The sequence below is a fragment of the Caenorhabditis elegans genome, chromosome X (assembly GCF_000002985.6).
Source record: "Caenorhabditis elegans chromosome X".
Lineage (NCBI taxonomy): Eukaryota > Metazoa > Nematoda > Chromadorea > Rhabditida > Rhabditidae > Caenorhabditis > Caenorhabditis elegans.
In genome coordinates this window covers 5,730,692-5,753,764 of record NC_003284.9, presented here as the reverse complement: position 1 = coordinate 5,753,764, position 23,073 = coordinate 5,730,692, and the positions used below count along the sequence as shown (strand labels likewise).

General features: G+C 33.3%; 1 protein-coding gene and 14 non-coding genes across 18 annotated transcripts; 9 read left to right on the top strand and 6 right to left on the bottom strand.

Moving 5' to 3' along the window:
• Nucleotides 1–2,247: 2,247 nt before the first annotated feature.
• Nucleotides 2,248–2,370, bottom strand: C54H2.9. Its single transcript, NR_071127.1, has one exon. It is a non-coding gene; the product is annotated as an Unclassified non-coding RNA C54H2.9 (non-coding RNA).
• On the top strand, nt 2,248–2,370 carry C54H2.8. Its single transcript, NR_071128.1, has one exon. It is a non-coding gene; the product is annotated as an Unclassified non-coding RNA C54H2.8 (non-coding RNA).
• Nucleotides 2,371–4,927: 2,557 nt separating this feature from the next.
• On the top strand, nt 4,928–5,046 carry C54H2.7. Its single transcript, NR_071126.1, has one exon. It is a non-coding gene; the product is annotated as an Unclassified non-coding RNA C54H2.7 (non-coding RNA).
• A 4,361-nt stretch (nt 5,047–9,407) lies between these two features.
• C41G11.19 lies at nt 9,408–9,523 on the bottom strand. Its single transcript, NR_071124.1, has one exon. It is a non-coding gene; the product is annotated as an Unclassified non-coding RNA C41G11.19 (non-coding RNA).
• C41G11.8 lies at nt 9,408–9,523 on the top strand. The gene has a single exon (NR_071125.1). It is a non-coding gene; the product is annotated as an Unclassified non-coding RNA C41G11.8 (non-coding RNA).
• A 932-nt stretch (nt 9,524–10,455) lies between these two features.
• Nucleotides 10,456–15,009, top strand: gnrr-4 (G-protein coupled receptors family 1 profile domain-containing protein). 4 transcript variants are annotated; one of them, NM_001373309.4, is made up of 13 exons: nt 10,456–10,571; nt 10,622–10,698; nt 10,950–11,082; nt 11,646–11,783; nt 11,831–11,967; nt 12,014–12,131; nt 12,386–12,472; nt 12,519–12,658; nt 13,255–13,382; nt 13,475–13,576; nt 13,629–13,805; nt 14,064–14,152; nt 14,587–15,002. In NM_001373309.4, the coding sequence occupies exons 1-13, from the start codon at nt 10,515–10,517 to the stop codon at nt 14,737–14,739; spliced, it is 1,536 nt and encodes a 511-aa protein (NP_001359929.1). In that variant the 5' UTR covers nt 10,456–10,514; the 3' UTR covers nt 14,740–15,002. The 4 variants fall into 4 exon arrangements, with proteins under 4 accessions (NP_001359929.1, NP_001360691.1, NP_741798.1 ...); NM_001373308.3 differs by having other exon boundaries at nt 10,457–10,571; nt 13,629–13,742; nt 14,587–14,997; NM_171692.7 differs by having other exon boundaries at nt 10,458–10,571; nt 13,255–13,391; nt 13,629–13,742; nt 14,587–15,009.
• On the bottom strand, nt 14,286–14,508 carry C41G11.13. The gene has a single exon (NR_071122.1). It is a non-coding gene; the product is annotated as an Unclassified non-coding RNA C41G11.13 (non-coding RNA).
• Nucleotides 14,352–14,500, top strand: C41G11.17. Its single transcript, NR_071123.1, has one exon. It is a non-coding gene; the product is annotated as an Unclassified non-coding RNA C41G11.17 (non-coding RNA).
• Nucleotides 15,010–17,250: 2,241 nt separating the features above from the next.
• Nucleotides 17,251–17,501, top strand: C41G11.12. The gene has a single exon (NR_071121.1). It is a non-coding gene; the product is annotated as an Unclassified non-coding RNA C41G11.12 (non-coding RNA).
• An 83-nt stretch (nt 17,502–17,584) lies between these two features.
• 21ur-14574 lies at nt 17,585–17,605 on the top strand. Its single transcript, NR_071120.1, has one exon.
• A 1,967-nt stretch (nt 17,606–19,572) lies between these two features.
• On the top strand, nt 19,573–19,691 carry C41G11.10. The gene has a single exon (NR_071119.1). It is a non-coding gene; the product is annotated as an Unclassified non-coding RNA C41G11.10 (non-coding RNA).
• C41G11.6 lies at nt 19,584–19,702 on the bottom strand. Its single transcript, NR_071118.1, has one exon. It is a non-coding gene; the product is annotated as an Unclassified non-coding RNA C41G11.6 (non-coding RNA).
• A 54-nt stretch (nt 19,703–19,756) lies between these two features.
• C41G11.16 lies at nt 19,757–19,874 on the bottom strand. The gene has a single exon (NR_071117.1). It is a non-coding gene; the product is annotated as an Unclassified non-coding RNA C41G11.16 (non-coding RNA).
• Nucleotides 19,875–22,900: 3,026 nt separating this feature from the next.
• On the top strand, nt 22,901–23,032 carry C41G11.7. Its single transcript, NR_071116.1, has one exon. It is a non-coding gene; the product is annotated as an Unclassified non-coding RNA C41G11.7 (non-coding RNA).
• On the bottom strand, nt 22,908–23,035 carry C41G11.14. The gene has a single exon (NR_071115.1). It is a non-coding gene; the product is annotated as an Unclassified non-coding RNA C41G11.14 (non-coding RNA).
• Between the last annotated feature and the right edge of the window lie 38 nt (nt 23,036–23,073).

The window sequence follows — 23,073 nt, the reverse complement described above, 5'->3', positions numbered from 1 at the left end:
TCATTTTTGGGGAGAGAAGGAGACATGGAAAGCAGGCCATTGTCAAGCAGGATGAGAGATGGAAAATGTTTTTTGGCTCAACGAGAATAATATGGGAAGCTTTTCGAATTCAATTCATGCTATTAGCAAAAATTAGGTCAACTGGATCCTTGTTCTATCTGTGTGCTTATACTTGGTTCCTATTTTTCAACAACAAACTCTCGTTAGCATTACGCTGAAGTTTTTTCACTTCATATCAACGTACTTAAATCGTAATATTTAGGTTTTTTATGCTGTTTTTGATATTCAACATCTTCTATATTTTAAAAATTAAAAAAAATGTATCCTGATAAGGGTTCCACAGGAAACATGCGCGGTTTCATGGATGGACTCCTGCCTCGCGTCTATTCACCATTTTGATGTAAAGCCGCAAAGTTTAATAATTCTGTGTTTTTGAAGCGCCCTACACTTTTTGGGTTCCGCGCCGCACTATACCGAAGGCTCGGCACGAGGCAGGCGGATCTTGCCGAAAGGCCGGCGCGCAAGCCATTACGGAGCCTGTACGGAAGTTTTACCTTTAGTAATGATCAAGCTCATTTTCTGCTGAACTTTTAACGAGTTTTAGCAATTTTCAAAAAATGAAGTTTGAAAAGAGTCAAAAAAGATGAGGTCAGTGAAGCAAAACAAAACACATTAGCAGTTGATCATCCATTTTGAGCAGGATGAGAGAAGATGCGCTCTTTTGATTTAGCTTCGGGCCTTTCAATTTTCGCTGTTTGTCATTTTATTAAGGGTGAGATCCTTGAGAGTTTTTTTTTGTGACGACGAGTGATGTACGACTTTAAAAAATATTTCGATAGTATCCATAAAATCTTGTAGAAACTAAAAACTTTCATTTTATTATACATATGTTCCACTTTTTTTTCAATTAAATGGAAACTCCACTTGGAACATTTTTCTCTAGTTGTTGACCGTTGAAACTTTAGTCTTTTACCGTTAAAACGCCCTCAAGCAGTTTCCGACAAGTTTTATTGTATTTTCCAAAGGTCAATATTTTGTTCTTTTGCGACCTGTACATTCAATCAGTTTTTGATCTCACACATTTTATTGAAAACAAATTTGAGATTAAAAATAGTAAATGTTATAATCCTTTAAGTTTTTTTTTCAAACATTTTTCTGATTCATTTTGGAAACAATTTTTTTTAGCTTTTTCAAATGCTTTTTCAAATTTCTAATGTGGAATTTTTATTTGTAAAATAAATAAACTTGTGGATATTTTGCTTTGTAATTTGCTTAGTTGCGAAGCCAGGCATTCACGAACAATTTTTCAATTATACCATTTTTTATGCATTGAGATTTAAGATTAGAAATGATAACAGAATGTGTTCAATCACGGTTGCTGTTATTGTGTATAAATGTAGAACTCAAAAACTAAAGAAATGTTAAATGTAGTAAAGAATAGTGAAAAATCCAAACCGTGTTCTGGAATTTTCTGTCTGCGCATAGTATTTTGTCCAACTTGGGATTTTTCGAGTTTCTACTTTTAGTTTTCTCCATCTTAACTAATTTTTTTGCGTTTGTTTTACTTATTTTTTGTTTGATTTAACTATACATTGTAGTTGGGGAGCGAAATTCATAGAAGTGCCACCAATCAAATGTATTTTAAACGTCAGATAAAATTTTGAATATTTCCAGTCAAAAAACTTTTTACCTCTATTAATTTATCGGTAAAGCAGACGTTGTGTTTTTAGTAGGCACAAAACTAGGTAGCCAGGCAAAGATTTTTGTTCCTATACAAACTTTGGAAAAGTTCTCGTCCAGTTAATTTATAAAATCACTTCTGATAATAAGATTATCACAGAGCATTTCAGTTGTTCCGAAAATAGACACTATCCGGTAGAAATCGAAACAATTTACCGGAACTCCTACTCGAGATATAAACAGTAGACTTTTTCACTTTGAAACGAATTTTCACTTTTATCACATTTGCTCTCAAAGCTCGCAAATCAAAAACGCTTCATTTCATTTCGATTGTTTTGCACTTTTGAGCTCGAATAGTGTGGTTTGAAGTTTCTTGCAAATAATTGCTGATTATGAGCAGATTCTTTTCAGAATCAAAGAATAAAAGTGCGAAGTTGCATTTCGTTACATTTCCAAACCCCAAAAGTTTGAGATATCACTCAATTAAATTGTTTGAACGCCTTGAATGTTTTCGTACAGCTCCGTTTTTTCTTCAATTCAATCTTCTCACCCTACATATCTGTCAGCTTTTTTATTAGTTTGTCGTACTTTGAAAATGCGTTTTTCTTCTCCCAACAAAGTGCTAACTCAGCCGATCCTCTTTGAGACGAGCGAACTCAGAACCTCTAATTCGATTTTCCAGAGAAACATTCTATAACTTTTCCCACTCGTCATCGAATTCTTACCATCAAATAAAAAACATGAACCTCATCTTCATCCGTGCCGTGGCATGTTATCTGTGTTTTTTTTTCTTATTTTTGAAATTCACTCACTTTCAAACAAAGCCACTTAACAATTCGCATGATCTAACAAATCTAGAAAATGTTGAATGTAAGCTATTTTAAATAAAAATTAGAAATGCTACCGAAATTTTAAGAAAAATGCCATCGGAACTGCAGGTGGAAGTAATTTTTCAGCATCTCTGAACTTACCGGTTTCAGTGTGACTTTTCGTTCTCTGTCTATGTATAAATATACATGAGCAAAACTAATTTTTCAGTTTATTCCCTATTCTATCTTTTATTCAATAAGAATAAAATAGGCCTGCTTTTCATAATGATTTCCCCTTGAAAAATCATAATCTCTGATTTGATAAATGCGTTCTGTTAATGATAATCAAAGAAGACACATATGTAAGATTTTCGCCGAAAATGACAGAATATAATATGTTGAAGAAAATTGTATATATTCTAGAGCAAACTGCTAGACCTGTTTGAAGCACTTTAACATAGTCTAACCACTACATGAAGTGTTTTGTTATAAATGTATAAAAAACTTTTATCAAATAGTTTTTTTTGGTGGACTTCGAAAATTTAAAGGCTAAACTGAATAAATTCGTCTTTGTCATTTATTGAGGAAAATCTTTCCAATTATAAAAACATAAACGAATAAACGTTCCAAGATTAAAAAAAAATCAAAACACAAAACTTCCTTGTCGAACTTCCATCTGTTCACTCAATCTTCGAGTTCTTGAAGCTTCACATCACTTACTGCCGCCGGCTAATTGAAAACCCTCTTCTGACTGATGCCGCGAGATTTCTCACGCTTCAATCTATCTTTATGGAGTTTCGATAAGGGGTAGCCCCATACGTCGGCAAGTTCATTGCAAGTTCATTGAATATTTTAATAGTTCAGCCATTGTCGGAGTTTCCTGTTTTCTGGTTTGATGTGTTTTACTCACTCTCTCTCGCTTATCTTATTTTTCTTGAACATCTCTAATTTCAAAATTAGCCGTCGTGATGAGTCAAATGCAAAAGTTATGAGGATATGTAGCTTAAGTATTTGAATCATACTAATAAGCTCCCTAACGGTTGTTGTCTAGTCACACTCGGTCATCCGCCTCACATTCTCAGCACTTGAAACGTAAGCACCACTGAGAAATGCACTTTCGTAAATGTTTCAGTACATGCTAGTGCAGACGACACTAAATTGCAGGTGTTCCTCTTGAATCTGCAAAATGTATATTTTCTAGTCCTCTGTATTTTTCTATCTTGAATCTAGTTTTGTATTTGCCACATTTAAAGAATTTTTGTACTAATTTTCAAAACATTTAGTCTTGCATAGAATACATTTTCTTCAGTCACGTTTTGAGAAGAGATTATGCTTAAAGCTATAGTAACGCAAACAGAGCGTTTCTTTCAAAACCAAAAAAGCACATTAGTATAGTATCAAATGGGTTTTTATTTACTAAATAATTTTTGAAAAGTTTATTTTATTATTTGTATGTTCTGTAACCCTTTTCAATTTGTAATTTTTAGTTATTCATTCTTCATGCATAATTTTTTGTTTTAAAGTTAATGAATCAGCGAAAAATGAGCCCACAAATTATTTAGTGAAACGTTTAAATTTCAAAATTTTTCAAATACCTATAATGGATTTGAAGCGTTTTTAAAAGATGTATGAAATGATTTGACCGTGAAACTGGATTTTTATTTTCAATTTTTTGGAAAATTAATGGTCGGCAAGTTCAATGCAAGTTCTCAAGTTTCAATACTTTCAATTAAAAAATATATATTAGCTGAGAAAAGCTTTTTTCCAAAACTTTGAACTGCCAGAACTTTTCAAAAATAAATTTTTAAAACGCGTCAATACGAAATTCGGTAGTTTTGAGTTATTTTGAATTGAAAAAACAAAGATTCAAATATCGGTATACCATCTTCAAGTCAGATATTATCATATACAGAACTTTCAAATTATTAACCTTTCAAGGTTATCAAGAAAAAGTAGTATATTTTAAATCAAAACAGTATGAGTAACAAATTTCTGTGTTGAAATCTGTAAATTTCCGTTGTGAGTTTGTATAAATATTAATTCAAAAATTAGGCATTAAAACTCACACAGAATTCTAAGATCGCACGATTCTAGGTGTCAGATTTTGGACGCAGAGAAGGACACCGCTCTATTTTCAATTCCACACAGCCGATGTCACACATCTCCAAATCTGTTCAACCCACATTCATTCGAAATCCGGCTTCTAGTCTAATTTTAAATCTAGTTGTTGGTTTTCTTTTAAAATTTCATTCTCTGTGCACTCAATCTTTGTCAAGAAAAAAAAAGATGATCTATAGTTGCAACATATGAAATAATACATAATACCTTTACACAACCCACTACTGTCTCTTCTTTTTATTTCTTTGCTTAGTAGACTCTGTGGTTTCTTTCTTTTTTGCAAAGCCAGTGAGACGCTTTCTACTTTTTACAAAGTCTGCTTTCTCGCCTTCCAATTTCGACGACTCATTCTTATATTCCCCTGGAGAATTGGGCGGCGGAAAGGTGTGAGCAACATCGTCCCAACTCTCAATGGTGCTTTTCATCATTTTCGCGCAGGCAAACGCAGTGTCAGCAGCGCGTTTTTGTCGGCATACGTAATAAACGAATTTGGTTCCTGTAGTTCGTGAAGCCTGTAACTGGCCGCCTGGGGAGTCATAAACCTTCCGCCTTTTGCATATCTTGTCCACCCTCTGTTCATTTCCCAAAGCAAATATTTTTCATTTTGTTTCATTTTGTTTCTGTAAGTTTTTATGCAACATATGTTTTATGCCGTGTTATTTATATCCTCCTCTACTTTTTGCAGAGTCATAGCTTATTTCCAGTTTTTTTTTTCGTGTTTATTTCTGCACATAGAATACGATACCATCTGCATAAAATGCGAAGATCCCTTCTTCTTAAAAGTGGAGTAGCGCCAGTGGGGAAATTGCTTTAAAACATGCCTATGGTACCACAATAACCAAATATCATAGTAATAAAATTAAAAAAAAAATTTTAAATTTTATATGATTTTTTGAAAATTGAAAAAATCTCGAATTGCAACAAATTCCTATTTGAATTACCGCCAATAGTTCGATGTTCGATGGAGCGCGCTTGCATTATTTTAACTTTTATTTATTAATTTTTCTTATTTTTGATTAATTTTTCATGTTTTTTTGAGTAATTTTACTGGAAATTTAATGAAAAATTCAAGATGAATGTAAATTTTTTATTGAAAAGCGGGCGCTAACGCCGAAATCTTCGAAATAGATTATTTCAGGCTCAACGTCGTTGAAAAACGTGATATATCTGTTTTCAATTATTATTAGTGAACAATCTACATTTATCTTGAATTTTTCATTAAATTTCCAGTAAAATCACTCAAAAAACATGAAAAATCAATCAAAAATAAGAAAAATTAATAAATAAAAGTTAAAATAATGCAAGCGCGCTCCATCGAACATCGAACTTTTGGCGGTAATTCAAATAGGAATTTGACGCAATTCGAGATTTTTTCAATTTTCAAAAAATCATATAAAATTTAGAAAACTTTTAAAAATTTTTTTTACTATGATATTTGGTCATTGTGGTACCATAGGCATGTTTTAAAACAATTTCCCCACTGGCGCTACTCCACCTTTAAACTCAGAACGTATTAACATTTTGTTCCATAGATATTCTGTCATTTAAGAGGGTAAATGATTAGAGTTCAATCAGAAAATAGGAGCTTTTGCCTTTTTTCCTAGATGATTGTTTTCAATGTGTTGTCTACAACTGGTTCTAACTATTCGGCAAATCCCAAAAATTATCGAAACTTTGAAAATCAGCTAAGTTTGTCGATTTTTGAAAATACAAAGTTAAAAATGGTTTAAAGACTTTGTAGTGTATAGAACTAGGTAAGCAGTAGATACCGTCTGGAAAGAAATTGCCAGACGTACCTAGAAGCCTTCATGCCCATGGTATACTTGTATTTGTAGTAGATTTTATGTCTCAACTTGGAATGACGAAATTTAAAAAAAAGGTGAACTGTGCAATGGTGAAACTTGAAACTTTTATTTGCTGAAACATTTTTTAAGTTGCAAGTTATGATTTGATTTTATATTTGAGGAATGTGTGAGTCTCTAACAAACGTTGTTTATAAGTTTTGTTCATAAAAATTTGAAGATTTTTCAACCTTTTCTTTGCATTCAGTGAATAATGTTAAAGTTGGTCATCATTATTCACTTTTCTCACATCTGTGGACTAACTCTGTAAACAGACTTTTATAAAACAATGACGTAGAAGATTATAGAAATCTTCAATTCATTCAATATTGTCTGAAAGGGTGGTAAGAGAAAAGGAAAAGACAGAAGATATCGCTTCCCATGATATGAATGATAAATCACTCTACCGCCAAAATCCGATATCTTGCTCAATGCTTGATTAATTGACTACGATCAATTGTGCTGTTCTTCTCGTCTCGAAACACTATTTCTTTATTATTTTGCCGAAGAATTTCAAGGGGTTTTGATCTTTTTCATCTCCCAATCACCAACTGTTGAATTAAATGAACTATTAAACAGCTCATCTTATTTTTTGAATGAAATATGCGAAACCTCCACTCAGGTTTTCTTTTTCTCTCAGTATGAATCATACCAGCATATAAAACATGTAGGCGATACAGAAATTATTCCCAGTCGGATATTAAGAAGACTTGCTTGTTATCTTATTGTAGTTGTACAGATTTTGATTCTTCTTTGGAGGAGTCTCATCTATCACTTGTAGGATTTTAGTTTCATCCTGTTCTATAAAAAAATACGAAAATATTAGATTAACAACAAAGAAAAGCTCAGATTGAAGAGATAAAGAGCCTATGATCACTTTTCTGATATCTTGCCTTTTTTGTTCACTTTGACCAATTGGGCAATGTAGGAAACATTGATAGTAGGCTCCGCCTTCCTATATGGTTTTTTTGTTGTTGTTCGATCAAATTTTATTAAATTTTTTAGAATTTCTGTGCGTTTATTTTACATAATTTAACAATTTTTTTGAAAAAGAATTCAAAATTACTAGTCAAAGTTTTGGTAAATTGCCACATTTTTAAAAAATGTGGAAATAAAAATCATTGAAAAAATGTTTTGGACAACTTCTAAATTGTCAAAATTTTATGAAAAAAAAAACATTAATTTGCAAATCGACACAAAAACGTTTTCCCTGCGATTTTTTGTTTTAATTACCTGTGCTCAAACATTATAGATGTAAGAACTTTCAGCAATGCTCGAAATTATTAAAAAGGTTCACATTTTTGAAAATGTTGGTAATTTACCGAAATTCTGACAAAAATTTTGATAAACCTTACTTGTGCCAAATCGTTTTCCAAACACCTGATTTTATACTTACATAATCTTGTGAATAATATAATCTAAAAATCACGGAGATATATATATCTAGTTTCTGATTAAGATGAAGACATTCAAAGGACACACTATTTTGTTCTATGGATTCTTGATTTTGTTTGTTTGCTTTCCCATGAGCTGATGACAACGTTTTTTTTGTTTCGCTTCATTCCATGGAGCAGATGCCTTTGAGCCTCATTTTTGGTTGCGTGGGGGTTTCGGTAATTCAAAAATTCAACATGACACACTGCTCTGACATTTATATTTTCACCTGCTATTTTCGTGTTCTATATCTGAAATGTTGAATTTTTGTTCACGACCCCCTTCAGTTTGTTCTTGGAAACCAAATGTGATGTCAAGTGGGCAACACTTTCACTAATTTGTTTTTTTTCGCAGTTCGCAGTTTTTTGAATATGGAATGCGACCGGTGGGTAAATAGTTAAACTTAATTCTACGGTTTTAAAATTACTAAATATCATAATAAAACGGTACTAAAACTTTTGGAAACCTTCTTATTTCGAGTCAAAAAGTGGATAGCACTCCCAAAAGCACTCCCAAAAAAGTTCGTGAAACCCGGATTTCTACCGCGCTTTGACTTGGAACAAAAATGTGCCACCATTGTTGAAAATATTTAACATGATATTTGGATATTTTGTCACTTTAGGATTAGGGTTTTGAGCTAGTGGTCCTGAGGCTTTAGTGGGTTAGTAAGATTTATGGCGGAAAACCCTCGAAAAAATGGTAGATGCAGAAATATTCAAAAAAAATTGTGAATTAGAAAAATATGAAATTAAAATTTTCATTCAAAAAGTTGTTTTTTTCTGTTTTTGCCTATATTTAAATTTTCCATTTTTCACGAAGATCTTAACATGTTATGTCTCATCTTCCGAATTTGCTGAATGCGGAAGTTTATGAGAGTGCTTTCAGTTATCTTATCATAATATAAAATTATGTGTAGGCATTTTAAAAACATTTGTTACTGATTCATTGTGTAAAAAATGTTTTGCACATTTTTTTAATTTTTGGGGACGGTTTAAAAAATGCATTAAAGTTACCAATTGCAGATAAAGAAATCGAGAGTATAATAAAAGTTAATTTCTGCAATTTACAACTTTAATACAATTTCCAAGTTTATTTTCGAACCAAAACAAATGTTATTTATAGATCAATTAATGCTTTATTTGTTTTCATATTATATTTGAAACGAAATTTCAATGAAAATAGTGTCCCACATCATTTTTACGACTGCCACATAATTAGAATAAATCGATATTCAAAAAATATTTGCAAAACTTACTTGTTACTCCTACACAATGATTTTTGATTCTTGAATTCAACTTTCTCTCCCATTCTTATACACGCGTCAAGATAAAAAAAAATGCGACGGACTTTTTTCCGTTTTTTTTTTACTTTCCCATTTGGATAATTTATGCAAATGGTTTTTTTCCCACTTAATCCCACACCCAATTTCACATTTCCCACCTAAAATCCGTACCAATTTTCATTTCTCTACCGTAATCAGCTTTCAATTTCCGCCATCTGTTTTTTTTACCCGCACAATGGAATGAAACGAAGGGAAATCGCAATGCCGAAAGCTCATCTCATCACAAAGACGTTTTCCTTCTTTCGGCTCCCCCTTCTAAATTAACCTCGTTAGGAAGAAAGACGAGAGGCGGAGAAAGCTAAAAAATAGTTTTTTTTCCTCTGCTTGCTCCTTCTTTTCCTGAGAGCATGGTCATAATTATTTGCAATGGGTACACAGTCAGGGCCCCACCAACGGATCTTTTTAATTCTCATCCAATTCGTCATCAGGGTAGAAAGAGAAAAAGAAACTTTTCGTCTTCCACACCAATTCTTTTATTGTTCTTTCATTTTCTCGGTTTTTCCATTTTTCTTTTTTTCCCTTTTTCATTTCCATCAACTAGCCCCGGAAAACTTTTTTCCCACCATTTATTACTCCGTTTTGCTTTTTTATCTTTCTCAATACCTTTGCAGCTCTTCCGTTATTATACCCACTCAAACTCTTTGGATCTTCATTCTGGTTTTGTTTTTCCTGCATTAAAATAGTTACCCACCATTTTTTGAATGCTCCAAATGCTCCAAATTATTTCCAAAAAAAAGAAGTACTTGGATGTTAATCCCTAACTCCCTGACTCCCGGCTTTTTTATGTTCTTCTTGACCCGGTTAGTCATCGAATGAGACAAGAAAAGAAAAAAAATGTTTTCATTAGCCCATATTTGGTATGTCTAGGATTCAGACGGATGTGCGTATGTTTTTTTTGTTGCTTTTTTGCTTTTGTATCTAAGGCCATAACTATTTCCATAGAAACCTTCTTATGACATTTGTTTCCATACTCTGAAATTTTCAAAATTTCACTTCTAATTGCATATTCAATAACTGACACTGCATCCCCTCAATTTACTCAGTTTCAGACTATTGAGATATTAAGATAACATCAGATTTCCACCATAACCTTTCATTATCCACCGTTTCTCAGAAATTGCGCTCAATTTTCGAAAAAAAAACCTTATCTCCACATAACACTTGACATTCTCGCTTTTTCATTTTCATTTCATTTCATAAACTTTCACTTTTCATTAAAAACATTGCTTGCAGGGTGAATGCTCTTCTGATCATTTGTGCCAAACTAACGAGTTTGACGCATCGGAAACGATGAGCGAGGCCACACAACAAGAGACCCAGAGAGTTGAGTTGAGCTTCAGTTATACGGTATGCAAATTTATTCCGAGAATTTTTTTGGCTATTTTTATCCTATTTAGCTTGAGCTATGGATGTATGGAATCGCGTTCTGCGTGGGATTGCCAGCTTTCATTTTCACAGTCGTTCGACTCGCTCGGTAAGATTTTTCGGATTTTCAGTGAGATTGCAAAGGATTGTCTCCTAAATTAAACAGCTAACTTTAAAAAACTGAAATGCTTAAATATGAATGCAAACACTTTCAGGTTGACACGGTGAGAAATGAAACAATATTGAAAGTGAGAAAGCTTTAAGTAGTACTCAACCCACCTCCCCCAAATACCCTTGTCTTTACAGTGGCGTTATAGTGATGAACTATATTGATTGAATATGGAAACATTACAATTTCAGATCACGCTCCTCACGACAACATCTCGTGTTGGCTGCTCGCCTGTTTTCGTACAAAATCAGTTTGTCTGTAGCGGACTGCATCGTTCTCTTTATCTACGCTCCAACTCAGTTTGCATGGATTCACTCATACTGGGTAAGTCTGTTCGAATATATTTAATGATGTGAAAACAGTGAGAAAATCAAACACTTTTCTGCGCATTTGCACGTTTTATTTTCAAATCATCAAACCTCACGCCGGAAATGATGAAACTTTTTGATTAACAAGACCAAAATATTTTATTATTCCTGTTTCAATAGTCGAATTGTGATATGTGAAAGTTCGAAAACATTCTGAACTGAAACTAGTAATTTGCCAAGGCAAAAATAATGTAGTATTAGTTCGGCAAAGAAGGGTACTTATGCTAAGCAGTGAGTTTATACAAACCTATAGATTTCAGCTTTTTTGACCAGCTTCTCGATACTTTGATCTGAGCAGGAACAACTTTTCAAATTGTTTTTTTGCGATTACTCCAAACTATTAGTCGCATATAATTTGTTACAAAAGTATTCATTTAAATGAAAAACGTGATAAATTATTTGCCGACCTAATCATTGATTCTCAAAATGTGAGTCGACTAATTTTCAAAACTTTATATGAACTTATTATTATTTTTAATTCAAAATTTTGATTATCATAAACAAAATCAGTAATTCCAGTGGTTCGGCGGTGACATCGGATGCAGGCTATTCAAATTTATATCAACATTTGGTTTTCATTTAACCGCTAATATGCAAGTACTGGTAGCGGCTGATCGTTTGCTCATCACGGCAAAAATGAACAGAGTTACAAGAAATGTGAGTTCAAATTCAACCTTTTTTCCAAAAAACTTTTATATTTGTAGATTAAAAAACGACAGTACAATACGCGACTTTCTCTAGCAGCAGCTTGGATCCTTGCACTGATTTGTGCCGGGCCTCAACTCATTCTCTTCAGGCAAAAAACTACTCCACAAGGATACCCTCAATGTATTTCTATTTGGTAATCATTTTAAAACTAGAACTTTCAAAAGATTTCAATCTTACAGGACTGAGCATCGTGTAGACTTTTATGACCGGCTAGAACTCTTGGAGCAATATGCATACATGCAGCACGAGCTTGCAAACAAGTCACCAATCTATTTTTTCGAAAATGGAACATTGAGGGTGGGTGTAGTAACAAAAGAGTCACTGAGTCACTGAAGCGTGCATTTATAGTCGTTGATTAGGTAGACAGAGAAATTAGGTTTCTTTTTCAAAAATGTCAAAGTCTCGGTACCTTGCACTTTTACATAATCATTGGTACAAACATAATTAGTGAAAAAGCAATCGTAAGTTCTTTTACCTTCTTGCAAAGACAAAAAGAACTGATGTCTTAATCTTAATTTGTACAACGAAACTAATGATCGTGATATTTCTAGTACGCGAAGGAAGACTTCCCATCCGAGCCAGGATTCACTTTAGAGGAGCTGCACACCAACAACAGAAATTGGCTTTATTTGGAAAGGGTAAGTGGACGGACTTCATGAAATCAGAAATTATTGTTATTTTCAGCTTTATAATGTTTTACATCTTGCAACAATCTGTGTAATTCCATATGCAATGGAGTTGATATGTTACACACTGATTTTGTACATTTTGAAGGGAGCATCTAAAGGACGATTTGTTAGTCTGTCTGATATTGTGAAAGACATGTAAGTATTTGATCTGTTAATTTGGAGTTCAAGTACAAAGTACAAAAGCTCCTCCGCTCTGTTTGCTTTTATAAAATTGCGGTTTGCATCGAGGAAAAATGTAACGTCATACAAACCTCCTGAACCTCCTGAACATTTTGGTTAGAAGTTATTTTCAAAATATAGTTTTTCAACATTTGCTATCGAACTGCATTAACACTTTTTAAAAAAATATTTTGGAAAGCCTCAAACTCCCAAAGTAGAGCCCCCCCCCCCCCATATAAAAGGTGCTATAAAAGTTGTGCGCATTGTAGGTGTAAATGGAATATAATCTCAGCATTCTGCGCCTAAAAGCCTCAAAAGCCTCAAATGAAAAATACAAATTTTTATTTCACAAGGAAGCTAATGTTTCAAAATTTGAAAAAAAAAACTTGAAACATATGTAGAAATTTTAAATTGTTTCTAATAAGTTTCACTCAACTTCCGAATGCATGTAGTGTTTTTTGAAGACCGAAATTTTTTGAAAGTAATGAACAACTAGAATAGATTTCTGTTTGAAACACATATAAACTATTTAAAATTGCATTGAATGAACCTTAAGCATAATAAACTTTTAGTTTCTGCTGCTGTAAACGTGCAAGGCAACACGAGTCTCCAATCGAGTCAAATGTTACACAAGAATCCGACAATTTGATGGCCCGTGTTCCTTCTAAAACGAAACGACTGCAGAACATCGCGCCGGAAGGTAAAAGTTGTGAGTGTTTGGTTTATTTTGGTTTCCTTTGTTTTTTTTGTGTGTGGTTTGAAGATAAATACAAGAAAAGCAAATTTATTCAGGCGATATGGAACGTCGGCGAGCTGCATCGGTAGATGTACCAATGAGAATTAAAAACTCATCTAGTCTTACAGTATGCATTGACGAAAATGGCTCAGCTACTGGTAAGATCAATATTTCTTTTTTTTTAATTAAAAAAACGTTTTCCAAGTTCAGCAGCGACAAGACCTGAAGTGACCCCACAAGAGCAGGAACCTGAAACCAGAACGCAAGCTTTCAAGCGTCGAGTGTGGAATTTCCTGTTAGACCTGTTCCACAACGGATCAGAAGGTTCAGTTCATTTCAACGGACATAAAACAGAGCTTCGGTTACCAAACCTGACAAAGGGAGAAGGTAGAAATGAGAATATGACACGTGTAAAACAGCATGTAATACCTATTGGAGCAGCAAGTTTCAAAACAAAAACATTATGAGGCTTTTTTGTGATCTCTATCCCAAATGCACGGGTATTTAAGTTCCCTATTATTAAGTGCTATTCTTTTTTTCCCGACAAGCTTTGTTTAATGTCTATGTTCGACAGAAAGTTTTAACTTAAAAGAAAGTTATATTTTCTTTCAAATTTTATTCCTGTGTAACGATTCATATTTTCAGCACGAAGGCAAAGCGCTCCAGCGAGTGCTCGATCAAACACTCTCTGGGTGGTCACAGTGGATACAGCACGCCGGAACGCTCGGTGGAAGGTAATAATTATTTTTTATGAAAAAAGCCCACTAAAGCATTATGCGTACATAGAAAATTAACTGCGCATATACACTCGGAATAAAGAAATTGCATGGCGTGTAGTGGTGTGACGTGGCGTGATTCATAGATTCCAAAAGTTAGAGATTTTTGAGTACTTTTTTGAGGTAAAATAAAAATGTTGACCCAACCAATATCAAAGCTCACGCTCATGCTCACAGCACACGGGTTCCGCGCCCCACTATGCTAGAAGTAAACAAACCAGGGCGCGGAACGCGTGAGATGTCGGGCAAGGATATTACCTACCCTTGAGATTTTGACCTTTTCCTGGAAAGGTCCCAAAAAAGACGGGTCCTAAATTTCTGGAAATGTTCGTACCACGCAGTTTCTTTACATCGAACATAGTAACAAATGTGAGTTTTAAATCTGAATTTAGGCTTTTATCATGCTCTCCCTCAATTTGGTCTTCTGGGCTCCATACTGCATTTTGGCAATCACGTCTTCCGTTATCATCTCGCAATATCTGACAAATTTCCAGTTTGTCAATGCACTGGTCACATTCAATGCAGTTTCAAATATTATTTTATAACTAATAATTATTCCAGTTTTTCCATCTTTTCCTATTACATAGTACAATTTTTGCCAACACTTGATCTCAGCGTAGTCCCCCAGGCCTGAGTAAAACTCACACGAGTAATTGAGTTCTGAAATTTTTCAGTCTAGTTTTTGTTGTATTGCCTAAATCCCGGTCAGTGAGCCCGAGTGAATTCATATTTATCCCAGTACCTTGAATCAAAAGTTCATCACCCGGTAAAAACAAATTGTATTGTTTTGAAATAAAAACGTTCATCAACTAAAACAATTTTTTCGTCGATGAGTCCCAACACCAAACAAATAAAAATTATAAAAGGTTATAAAATATTGAAAGACGTATTGAAAGATGATGAATAAACAAAATTACTGCAACATTTTCAAGGTAGCTTGAACAAAAACTTGAGATTATAGCTGATAATATGCCTTATTTTCGTACTTTTCATATTTTCCTAAGATTTGAACCGCCATCGAAACATTTTCAGAATGTCTCATTACGATATTCGGCAGTTTTTATATACTTCATCAAATACACATCGAACTTGGCCTCTGAAAAACATCCGATAATTAATTGTAACCCATTTCACATGACTTAAAATTGCAAATTGTATTCTCCTTGTTAAGAGTAAACTACATTGGTGACTAACAAGTCAATATGCTGTTGATGATAACTTTTTTCGTATATATATATACATATAGTTAGATTTAATTTCATATTGTTTTCATAGTAACCAAAATATCAAGTTTTGGTCTTAAATGATAAAAATAGGATTTGAAGTTGAAAACCCATTTTTCATCTTTTTCATCTAAGTTCTGTAATTTTTGAAATGTCATCAAATTTTTCGGCATTAACTATCAAACTACACTAAAAAATATCCTTATATGAAATTTGAAAGGGGCTATAAAAAAAGTTGACAGGCTGTATAACTTCAAACATGTGAAGATGCTGTAAACTATTAAAACATTCGCAATATCTGAGCATTTTGCCAATGTTCTGAAACTTTGAATGGTAATCCGGAAATATAAAAATTTTAGAGTGAGAGAGTTTAGATGTATCGTTTTTTGAGTGATTGATTTTCTAAATAGATACACAATTTTGTTAATATTTTTAATTCAGAAAGTTTCTTTAGTCACTCGTATTTTTCTTCTTCTGAAAAAATTTCAATGTTTTTAGCAAGTGTCAAAACTATGAATCCTGTATAGCGGTTCCAGTTTTAGAAAACGACAAAACTGAACGTAAATGAGCACCTATGTTCTCTGGGTGTTTTTTGGTTTTTGGCTTTTGCAGGTGATTTTTGCCAGCTAATATTATGACACAAAGCCCTAATGATATTATGCTTTCAAAAAACAACTGAAAATAGCCCAGTTCACTACAACTCATGTTGATTTTAGTAAAAAAATACTTAAATTGATAATATTCACACTTCCAGTTTCCAAATCATGTTCACAAATTTTTCATATTTTGCCAAAATTAAAAATAGAGATGGAAAATTTTAAATTGATCGATCACCTCATAAAAAATTTTTAGTTCCGATTTCAGAATTTTTTCTGAAATGACATTATTTGAATGGGTTTGACACTATGGTATACGAACACATTCGATTCAATGAGGTTTTCTTTTCCTGTAAGGTATTATTACAAAAATGTTGGTCATGATAATTTCTTTAATTTTTCTAAAGAGCATGCTTCAAAATTTAGATTTTAGTTCATAGAATCCACCCACACACCGCGAAATGATCTAAAAATGCATTTTGATTTGGTGTCAAACGTAAATCAGGCAATGCGTATTTTTATGCTCACAATCAGAAACATTTCACCTGATGTCATTTCAGGTATCTTTTTACGATGTTCGTTTTTTTTAAATATTAGTTTAAAGTTTGTTCTAAACATACAAATTTGATGTTGATGTATATTTTTCAAGTTGGAAGTATTTTAGCACAATTTTTGAAACTGAAATATACCGTTCAAAAGAAAACATTTTGAAAAGTAACTAGGTTGCAGATGAGATCACTTTAAACTTCTAAAATGTTCAGAGATTTTAGGAAAAAATGGAAATTATTAGGATAGACTTCTAATTATGTCTATAACGATCACTACGCTTCTGAAAATGTGTTATCATAATTTTGGCCAATCATTGTACTTTCATTTTTTCATTTTTGTTAACGAGGATAATGCTTCCTAGGTTGTATCAAAAACTTGCAACAACTTGATTCAAATACTTTGTCGCCCGCGTAATATTGCAAAGACGCGCGTTTGTCGTTTGTTGCAGCACACGCCGTTGTCCGTCTATCTTTTTCTCAAAACGTCTCTCATTATACTAATTCGTCTGCTTGTGGTTATCCAATGCCTCGAGCTGCATGTTTTCTCGGGTAAAATACCATTTATGTATATATGCACATTAGGATTATTTTACAATCAGATTTTTGTTTTCTACATGTTTTTTTCTAAATTTAAAAATGTCATGTCCAATTCCTCAATCAAACGACTACGTACACTTTTGTGACCTTTCTTAAATTATCAATCAAATTGCAGTTCGACTATACGATTTTCAATTTCAAATTCAAATTTTATTTTGAAGAAGAAAAAATCTATATAGACACACCCCCGTTGAAAAAAAAACACGATGGTTGAAACTTCCTTTTCACCGTTTGAGTAAAGACACAAACACATTATACATTGTTTTCCTTCATAATCCTTTCGTGTAATTAGTTCAAGTCAAAGGTGGCAATGCGTCAAAACGTTTCTGGTTTTTCTGCCGCCTCACGCCAATAAGATTGTCATTCTATTCTTATTTTTCCGCTTCAAGATGCACATTTAGCATCAACAATGTTTCTCTTTTTTAATTACCGCAGTGATTGTTGCTCTTTAGCTGAGAATTCCAAGAATGTACAACCATTGTGAGTCAATGTCAGCTCTCAAAGGACATATATAGTGCTGAGAGTCAGCTAAGCTGAAAAAATACGATTATATTTTGTACAAAATTTAAGAGTACTTTTCATAGCTCACCGATTTTCCAATGTTCTGAAAGTCATCGCTTCTGTCTCAGTTGTTTTTAATTAAAACCTTAGAATTTTGAAACCAGTTGTCTAATATTTATACGTCTTCTGAGTCTTATTCAAAAGATGTCATGTTTTCAAAAACTACATTTGTAGGTTGTAGTTGAAGACTCGATTCAAATAATTTCGCTTACAATTAGAACGTTTTATAAAGTAGGCCGAGCCTTGGCTCTATTGAATTACACATTCTTGTAGGTATTGATTGTTTTCCTTGTTGTCTATATTTTCAGTAGTGCTTAAATTTGGTATTCCATCTCATTGTTAAATTTTGACTGCTTATACCTTAGTTTGTTATATTAAAATACTGTTAACCGTCAAAATACTTTGTTTCATTTTCACTATTTTATTGTAGTTAATTTATTATTGGTAGTTTTGAAATGTACTGAGTTACATACCGTATTTTCTCTATTTGTTAGGCACCTCTATTAGTTTTGCATCTAAAATCACTAATCGAAAATTAGTTTTGCACCTCTAATAGTTTCGCACCCCTTCATTTGTTCCCTAATTTTAGGAATTCAAAATTTGCATTATAAAATCGTTCTAAAAATTAGGAAAACTCTTACAGACTTGGTATAAGAGGTCAAAACTGGCAAAATATGAGTACAACTCGTACAATTTTTGGGTATCAGTCGTAAAATTCGTCCATTTTGGTTTATAAGTTGTCATTGAAATTGATGATATTATGTCATAACTTAATGGAAAACGTGAGAAAAAACCTGTTCGAAAATTAGTTTTGCACCCTCTATTAGTTTTGCACCTCCATTAGTTTTGCATCAAATTAGCTGTCCGAAAATTAGTTTTGCATGCCTTACTAATAGAGGAAATACGGTATATCCTTTTGAAGTGAAAAAGTGGTGTGCCATATTATTTGAGGTAATACAGTGAATTCTCAATAGTAATGCTTATAAGGACAATTTTATTAAAATTGAAAATAATTTGTAGATAACTGTCGTCTTTTAGTTTAACTTTCATCAAATTATGAAACATAACATTTTGGCAGTTTAACTCTTTAGAAAAACTTGAATAACGAAAAAAAAATCAAGCAAAAATTCAAATTTCATTTTTTTAGAAACCTTTATTCAATTTTACCTTATCCAAATTTTTATGGGATATAAGGATTTATAATGAATGTTGGGCAACCAAAGTTTTTTTGCATGCTGAACTTACCGTATTTCTTCTATTAATATGGCTGCAGTACTATTTTTCGATGGTCTTCCCGCTTGCAATACTAATAGGGAGTGCAAGACTATTAGGGAGTGCAATACTAATTTTCAGAACATTTTCTGACTTTGAGCTTACTAGTTTTTCCTGAAAAAGCTCGAGTCATATGTAAAAATTCAGAAAAATTTGATTTTCATATAAGTTCAAAAACTTCAATCTCGTAGAAATGTGAAAACTGTTGCAAAATAGGCAAAAAATGTTGTTGAAATCCTGAAATTAGCGAGACGGGTTTGCAATACAAAAAAGTTAACGCAAGACTATTAGAGAGTGCAAGACTAATAGGGAGTTCAATACCAATTTTCGGAAGGTCTCCGAGGGGCAATGCTAATAGGGAGTGCAAGTCTAATAGGGAGGCCATATTAATAGAAGATATACGGTAATTCAAAAACTGATTTCTTATAGAAAACTTCTAAAATGTCTGAAACTTCTAAATTAAAGGAGTAGAAGTTGGGCGCACTATATTGTATTCAAAATTATTGATGAGCCATTTTATGAATAAACAATATTAATATTTCTTGTGTTGATGACAAGAGCATGGATAAGAACACACATGGCATATTGAATCTGGCGTAGAAGAAACTTGAGAAGACTCATCATGTGTGCACTTAATGGTATGCAAATAAGGGGGCCCTACCTCACCTAAAGCCCAATCTGCCCCACACATTTTCTACTGAAATCCACGCGCACTGTGCTTTGAAACATGATACCTTTTCCCTCTCTCTCTCTCTCTCTTCCACCCAAAAACTTGGCCGATCCCCGCACTTTGTTCTTGTCGTAGAATGTATCAGACATTCCCAGGCTCATTTCTTTTGCGGCTGAGCTCTAGAAATGAAATGTGCACTTTTCCTCACTTTTTCCCCCTTTCCTCCTTTCGTGTATGTTTCATCGTTTTTGGTTTGGACCACACAAATGTGTACCTCTACTTTTTCTCTTTTATAGTGTTTGCCTTTACGCAATATATTTTCAGATAAGTTGGTACGATAACGCTTATTCCAACTATACCATATAACCATTTTCTAATCAGGTATTACATTAATTTCACTCTTTTTTCTATAATTTAACCCACTCCATATAAGAAACACGCTCATACTGTTTTGACGTGAGCCGTCCACAAGTGAAGACATCAGAAGAGTGCAGTTTCTGTTAGTGTTTGTGTGAGAAACAGGTTAAGTTTACAATCAACCGTCGCCAAGTAGCGAACTATAGAGCTGCTGACAATACGGCGTGTAGGTAAGTCCCTAGAGTTGTTCGTGTTGTTTTTGTTGTTGTCAGTTACATATCACACCGGACGACATGTAAGAGAAAAAGGAAATTGGACCGAGTGGCGGCATGGGACGTAGTGAAATAGCATGCCTAAAATTGGAAGCACGGAAAATGGAGATGTTCATGTAATACGAGACTTTGTTCTCAAACTTATCTTGGACTCAAGAAACATGCATTTTTGTGATTGAATTAGTATGTCTTAATTATATAGGTCGATGGCAAATTTCGGCAAGTTGTTTAAAATATGAGAAAAAATTAAACAGCATCAGATATGGACGATGTGTCGGCATTTATCGTTGCTATAGATTCAGGCAAAAGTAGTAGTGTAGAAAAAACATTCAAAGTAGTGAAGAAATACAATAAAAAATTTATTTTTAATCAGTTTTTGAAGCCATGTTGTTAGTTTTTTATAAAAACAAAGCTATTTGTACTTGTTTGCTAATTTTTAGGATTGTATCTCATTTCTTTTTATTTCTGACTTTCATTTATATCAGCGTCACTTTTTCTGTAATAATAAAAGAGACCATACGAGAAAAACCAATTTAAAAACTTAAAACGACTAGGTAGATCCTATTATCCGTTTGACTTTACATTTAATTTTAATTTTCTTGTCACTTTTCTCACTTTACTTGTGATTTAAAAAAACGATTTCAAATTTTTCACAAAATTTAGTTTCAATGTACCCGGTGAACTGGGCTTTTGTGCTGAAGCTTTTTGTAAAAAGTTCGTATTTTCTAGAAATACAGCGCGAACAAGGTATACGCCACCCTTAAAAACGTTGTGTTGTGGATACTTCTGGAATAAGCCGAAACATGATTTGGTTTTTATTGAGTTCACAATGCCAGGAAACCGATTTTCCAAAATTGTGATCGGAGTTCATCCACAACGGAGGAAATTAGTTTTTTTAATCACGAAATTGGCCATTTAAGTTCTATTCCACGCAATGTAACTATTCCAACGAGCATTTTTACTAACTGCCGCTGTCATTAAAATTCGACAAACTCTTTTGGGAGTAAAGGTTTCTAGACACTTTTTACTGGAAAAATTTCATGTCTCAGGGTATTGCAGAATTACCCACAACACAAAATTTCAGAACTACGCACAAACACTGTATCATTGAACATTCTTTTTATTGTTTGAATACATCTTTTTGAAATAGTAGCCGATGCTAGAAAAATCAGATATTTTTTTTGCAATTAAATTTAATGTTAAATTTATGTACTGATCAGAATTGTTTTGTGCTTTCTTTTTTATTTTCACCTCACGAATCGCACACTTTTAAGTTGAAATTTATAACGAAACGTTCAAACTATTTGAAAAAATCATGTTTTCATTAAAATAGAATAAAAACCTTGCTCCAGGCCATATATGTTAAAGATTTGACTACTTTTTTTGGATTCTAACTATCTAGAATGAAATAACTACTAGTTCAAAAAAACCAAACTAATGTGATAAGTTGATACATTTATTCAAGCTACTGTATGTTTCCTATTAAAATTACAACAGCATCATTCTACTTTGGCGGGTTATTTGTTTGTTTTTTTTTAAGTTTTATGAAAGTATCAGTAAATTGAGCCCATATTATGCCAGTCTACAATTTTCGATAGTAGAAACGGGAACTGAGATGTAAGCTGTCAAAATCTGTAGAGTTGAAAGCAGACAAACTTTCATATGCCATTAACCATATTGCCTCTATTAATTCAGTTAAATTTAATTGTTAAAAATCCCTCAGAGAAGCGAAAAACTACAATACAAAATGAAAAACATTTGAGACAATATAGGAAACTTTTAGGTGAACTGTAAAATACGGCTTTGGAGAATCAGGTTCTGTCTACAATTATCTAATTCGCTATGGCTAAAACAGTCGAGCATCCTACAAGTTCTGAGCTTGGATTTTGGAAACTGCGTGACACAGTCTTGCAAAACCATTTATGTCAATAGTGTTGTACAGAGGTCGCCAGACGAATTCTCCAAGACTAATTCTCCTGCTCGTGGCTTCAGAAACATGTTGATCTTTGATACAATCTTGGGTTCTTAAAAAAAAAAAACAAAATGCATATTTAGGGCAATTCATACGCGTTTTAAGTTTTCTCACCTTTAAAAACAAATGGCTGGCCTGACACCAAGCCAGTGCGCAAATTTATTAGAGAAATTACGGTAATTGAAAGTGATATAAATTTTTCAAATTAATTTTCTCAAACTGTGTTTGTAACATTTCCTCTTATGATGATGATGATGATGATGGTCATGCTTTTTTGGGCAAGTCTCAATTCTATCAAAAAATGAAACTAATGGAGAGTTGTCGTGATTTTTTTGTTGAATAGATATATTTTAATAATGCAAACAAACATTCAAAAAGTCTCACAGACATTTTTCCAGTGTCACTTTTCTTTCTCCCTTACTCTCCTTTCCGCCCTATTTTTCTCTCCTCGTTTCTTTTTTTGTCTCTTCTTTTCAGTTCAGAATGCAACTCCGGGGGACCAGCAGCCCCAACACTCGTTTCAAAGCCCACGCCCATCTTCTCTTCCAATTTTCCGTCAAAACGCATTTTTCTACCACGCGGCGGTCCGTCCTTCTCGAAAAAATTTGCAATATCCCCTCTAACCTCTTCGACCCTTTTTGCTCGTTTTGCTGCTCTGTCTTCCCACAAGAGCACCGGACATCATGAGTCACAAACATCGTGCATCCTTGTTGTCGTCGTAGCATCGAGTCAAGTTGCAAGGTCGCATTTCATTTCGGATGCCCGATTTTGTAGGATCGCGAATTTTGCGAGATTTACCACCACTCATTTT